This window comes from Primulina huaijiensis, chromosome 9, assembly GCF_012295235.1.
Source record: "Primulina huaijiensis isolate GDHJ02 chromosome 9, ASM1229523v2, whole genome shotgun sequence".
NCBI classification, from domain to species: domain Eukaryota; kingdom Viridiplantae; phylum Streptophyta; class Magnoliopsida; order Lamiales; family Gesneriaceae; genus Primulina; species Primulina huaijiensis.
In genome coordinates, this window is record NC_133314.1 from 21,055,557 (window position 1) to 21,061,278 (window position 5,722).

General features: G+C 30.6%; 1 protein-coding gene across 1 annotated transcript; it reads left to right on the forward strand.

Moving 5' to 3' along the window:
* The first annotated feature begins 768 nt into the window (after positions 1–768).
* Positions 769–3,556, forward strand: LOC140984190 (endo-1,3;1,4-beta-D-glucanase-like). The gene is made up of 7 exons (XM_073451435.1): positions 769–1,041; positions 1,237–1,258; positions 1,954–2,080; positions 2,202–2,292; positions 2,381–2,470; positions 2,746–2,846; positions 3,055–3,556. Exons 1-7 carry the CDS (start codon positions 894–896, stop codon positions 3,193–3,195), a joined length of 720 nt encoding a protein of 239 aa, XP_073307536.1. The 5' UTR covers positions 769–893; the 3' UTR covers positions 3,196–3,556.
* The last annotated feature ends 2,166 nt before the right edge of the window (positions 3,557–5,722 follow it).

Below are 5,722 nucleotides of genomic sequence, written 5' to 3' on the forward strand. Positions count from 1 at the left end.
CTATTTTTAGTATTCAAATAGTATATGTTTTGGGCTCATTGTAAAGAAAATTTTAAACTTGTTTTCCGCTGTGATTAATTAACCCTAATCAAATTGCATTGTAATAACGATTAGGAGCTAAGGGCCCCACAATTTTTAGTACCACATTTCCACATGAAGTGTACCACAATTTTGTGGGTAGGGAGTGAACCCAAAGAAATGTTTTGATTGAGAATTTTTCACCAATTCTCCCTTTTAAAAAGTCAATGTTGAATACCACTTGACTTTTTAAAATTTTAAATTTTGAATACTACTAGACTTCTGTAGAATATATAAAAGTTTTAATTGAATATATCTAGATTTTTAAAATCTACAAAATCATTAAAAATTAATAAATCTCTTGAATACAGCCCTAAATATTGAGAGTGGGTCTCATGTGAGACCGTCTCACGGATTTTAATCTGTGAGACGGGTCAACCCTAACCATATTAACAATAAAAAGTAATACTCTTAGCATAAAAAGTAATACTCTTAGCATAAAAAGTAATACTTTTTCATGGATGACCCAAATAAAAGATTCGTATCACAAATACGACCCGTGAGACCGTCTCACACAAGTTTTTGTCAAATATTGATGACAAACGACCTATTTTATTTTATTTTATTTTAAATGAAGATCGGCATGGAGCAGAACTTATTTTTTAAAATGTAAAAGAAAACACCAGGAACGTGAATCATATGTTGTCTATTTGTCTTCACCAAAAGAGAATATCCTAATTAATGTTCGGGATTTTTTTTAAAAACTTTTTGCACCCCACCCGGGGTCACCCAAAAAGGCATAATAGATTGGGTAAAACCTAATATTTATTTGCTCAAGGATAAGGAGAAGAGGAGAGGCGAAAAAAGATAAAAAAATGGCAGGGAAGCAGTGCTGTGAGAACCCACCAACTCTAGATTCCAGTAGCGGAGTTGGTTATGTGAAAGAACTTGGAGGCCTCAACTGCTATATCAATGGCCCTGCTGATTCCAAGTTTTCAGTGGTATTAATTGCTGATGTTCATGGTATGTGCATTTTCTTGAAACTTTTTATCATGGGCTACTGCAAAGTTTCAATTTTTCTTCTTGGATTTTATGGGTATAAATACAAGTGTGCGATATGTATTCAGAATTCGTTTTTCTTTCTTTTTCAATCGTAAACGATACTCTTGTAATTTAGTTTGTTCCCTCTTTTAATATTTCGCTCGTTGCTTTATGTAGGATATGAGGCTCCTAAATTGAGGTGCTGCTTCTCTCTATTACTCATTCGTCTCATTATTAAAAAAAAAACCTGTAGATGTACCCTTTTTTATACTTAATTCAGTATTAAGATCTGGTGTTTGATTAAAGATTTATGCAGTCCTTAATCCCTTTATCCATTAATATCTTGAAATGGAGGAAATGAGTGAATTGGGTTTTCTTCATCTGATATGAAAATGGCAAGTATCTCTATTTGACAAAACACGGGTAAACAGCCGTTGATCTTTTATATGACAATTCGCGTTTTAGCATGTGCGGAGGGCTTAAATGCATTCCAAGCGTATCGAAAACAATTGTTTTAGTGCCAATGAGGGGTGTCCGAATTGGTGGTGGACGTGAGCATTTGACAAATGACAAGGAGCATGATTCCCATACCAATATTTTCCTGGGTTGGTCTGTCGCACACAACGTTTGTCATAAAAGATTGTTTAGCAAATGTTGAACAAAGACCCTAAATGACTTTGATTTAAATTAGTGATATTTGACGGAAAATTAAGGATAACATAAACTATTTGATATCAAGGAATTCAAGAAAATTCAACCAACTGCATACTATCTTATGTTTAGTTTGAAATAACTGCTTGTACAGCTACACTTTTGTTTAGCTGCTATGTTATTATATAAATTTAAAATCTTGAACTTCATACGGTACTCATATAGCTATGATCTGCCTTGAAGGAAACTTGCGGACAAAGTTGCTGAGGCTGGGTTTTATACCGTCGTCCCAGATTTTTTTAGGGGAGATCCATTTGTATCTGATAATGTTGATAGACCTATCTTTGTTTGGATTAAAGATCACGGGCCTGTGAGTTTTCATTTATTCCGTTTCATAATCAGTTAGCTGGCCTCTGAAAATTTACTTAATTATTGATTATCTGGCAGTATCATGGCTTTTATCTCTAAATATTATAGCGTTGGCTTGATAGGGTCAAGGATTTGAGGATGCAAAGCCGGTTATTGAAGCTCTTAAAAGCAATGGCATAACCAAGATTGCTGCGGCAGGCTTCTGTTGGGGAGGTGAATTGGTTCCTATCCACTGTCTAAACTAACATTGCTCTTATTTCAACGTTGGAATTTGTAAAATCAACTCTTATTTTGGCTTCAGCCAAGGTGGTTGTGGAACTTGCGAAGTGCGAGTTTATACAAGCTGGAGTGCTGCTACATCCTTCTATGGTAACTGTAGAAGATATGCAAGGTACTAAATTTTAAAGTTTCCACGTATAGTGCGCAAGCTAATCAAAGACCTAATCGCAGGCATGAGAGGGGGGCAAACTGCAAAGTTACATTAATCAGTAAATTATACCTGAAACTTTCATTATTATAAGTTTGTACCGGGACTTTTTATCTCTCTTGAATCTAAGCCATTGTGGATCCGTATGTGTTATTTGGCTATCAGTGGTTAAACCAAACTGAAACACTTACTCCAGTATACTGGCTCCTTTCTTTGAATCATGTTAAAATAATCCTCAGGAGTTAAGGTTCCGCTTTCGATTCTTGGAGCTGAGATCGACCAGATGTCTCCACCAGAGCTTGTGAAACAATTTGAAACTGCTTTGAAAGCTAAGCCTGAGGTGATCAACTCAGTTGGATTACACATTTCAATTTTACACACACTTGTGAATAGTTTCTTGATTTAAATTCGAATTTGTCTTTTCGTCAATTCCACCAGAGAGGAGCCTTTACAAACCTGAGCTGGATGGTTTGTGTACCACTTGACTATCCAAAACAATGTTCAATTATAATTGAAACACATGAAATAATGGTAATCTTTGTCTTCAGATCAACTGCTTCGTGAAGATATTTCCTGGAGTAGCGCATGGATGGTCTGTGAGGTACAAGGAAGAAGATGAGCATTCCGTGAAGAGTGCAGAAGAGGCGCACTCTGACATGTTGGATTGGTTTACCAAACATCTCAAGTGAATTAAAATTTTAACAAATCTTGCAACAGAAGATGAGGCAACAATTTGTTTGAATGAGTGGGATCTTCAGCTTATGGTTGATAATTTACTCTGAACCCGACAGCCAATATCTGACCCCGATATTGTAGGATATCCCCGATATTGTAGGATATCGAGTTTATATGATTAAATAATTGGATAATCGAGTATGGTGATTTTTGGGTACGGGGATGAAGACATTTCGTAAAGAATCTTACCCATGTCCGACCAAAATATACGATAAAATGAATATTAGTGACTTTGGTTATAACTTGTTAGTTTTAAAAAATATTTTTTGCAAAAGAAAATTTCTTTAATAAAATATGGTTAAAAACTTTATTTCATTGTTGAATTATGTATTTTCTTTGGTGTCTTATTAATATTTTTTTCATGTCTTCATTATTTATTTTGGTGACTTTGGCTATAACTTATTAGTTTTAAAAAATATTTTTTGCAAAAGAAAATTTCTTTAATAAAATATGGTTAAAAATTTTATTGTGATATACTATTTTTATAAAAAAAAACTTCTAATTTTTAAATCTCTTTACTTGTTACAGTTGGCTAGAATTTATGTGTTTAAATAAAAAAAATTTGAACCAACTTTTTTTGTGGTTTATATTTATAAATTATTTGAATAAAACACGGTAAAAGATCGCTGTGATTAGACCTGTCAATTTGGGTTGGGTTCGTCTATTTGGCCCACATCGTCAAATAATTTAAGTGTGTTGGGTTGAAATTTTGTCAATTTATTTAAAGGTGGGACTAAAGGAGCCCGGACGAGTTTGTATTAAATATCAATATATCTACTATTATCATTTGTCAATCATGAATTTCTCATATAAATGGGAGATTATCATCTTGATATTAAAATTATGATATTATTAATTGTTTGCTTTTATTGTTGTCTACTTACATTACAATATATTAATTTTAATCCAATGATTTAGTTTTTTTATTTTTCTTTTCATTATGTCAATTCAATTAATTAAAGTTTAGAAATAGCTCATTGTTGAATTGTGAATTTTTTTTTATGTCTTATTTTTTTTTTCATGTCATTGTTATTTTATTATTTTTTTTTGTGACGTTGGCTATAACTTATGAGTTCAAAAAATATTTTTTTGCAAAGGTTTATATTTAAAATTACTTTAATAAAATATGGTTAAAAAATTTATTATAATATGCCATTTTTATAAAAAAAATTCTAATTTTTAAATCGCTTTACTTATAATCGCTGGCTAGAATTTATGTGTTTAAATAAAAAAAATTTCAACCAACATTTTTTGGCGGTTTATATTTATAAATTATTTGAATAAAACAAGGTAAAGGATCGTTGTGATTAGACCCATCAATTTGAGTTGGGTCCGTCGATTGGCCAATACTACCAAACAATTTAAATGGGTTGGGTTGAAATTTTGTCAACCTATTTAAAGGTGGGCCTAAATGAGCTCACACAAATTTATATTAAATATTTATATATCTAATATTGTCGATTTTCAATTATGAATTCTTCATGTAAAAGGGATAATATCATCTTGATTTTAAAATTAAGATGTTAGTATCTTGTCCATAAATTGTGTGTTTTTCAGATATTTTGGTAGGCACTGAAAATTGAGTGTCAAAATTGACATTTGAAATGTGTTTTTGGATTCCTGACAATATATATGTTCATCAACATATTATTTTTAAGTAGTTATTTTTATCACTATTGTGAATGATAAACACGTTTATTGAAATAAATAAGTATTATCATATCTTTAAATTAATATCTACTTCCATGTTTGACATGTTCTGAGTCTTAGCAAAATGTGGAACATTATATTCAAGCAAACGAATACACAAAGTTTGGGGCGAAACCAAAATTATGTGGTAACAAGAATTAAAATATATAAAAAAAATTTAATGAATTTATCGAGGTTAAGATGCATAACAAATCTTATATCATAATATATAAAATTTCAACCTTATAAATGAAATAAATCATACATATATGAAATATACAAAATTTTATAACATATACAATCAAATAATCTATTTTAATTGTATTTTATTCTACAAAAATTCTTGTCAACCTCAGTGATTGTGGATTTAACATCTATTAAATCAGCAAACTAAAGAGCGTGTCAATTAAACTAATTGAGTAATCACATATTCTTGAATTTCTTAATTAATTTTTTATCTTGAAAATTTGTTTCATTTAATATTTTAAATTATAAGACACCGTTACTATAACTAAAGGCACATTTTTTTAAAATGTTCATAAGGACTCAATCACTAACTCATATGGAAAAACATTTATCGACATACTATATTGAAAACATTCTAATTAATTTGGCGCATTTGCTGAAAATTTTCTAATTAATTAAGAAAAATTCATTTACAATAATCATATTTAATCTTTTTGGACTAACACCATTTATTTTATAAGTTATTCATCGCAATTCTTTATTTGTATGTTAATCTTTAAATCTGAATTATGATGTATATTGTTTTTCTAAAAGTTCTTAAATAAT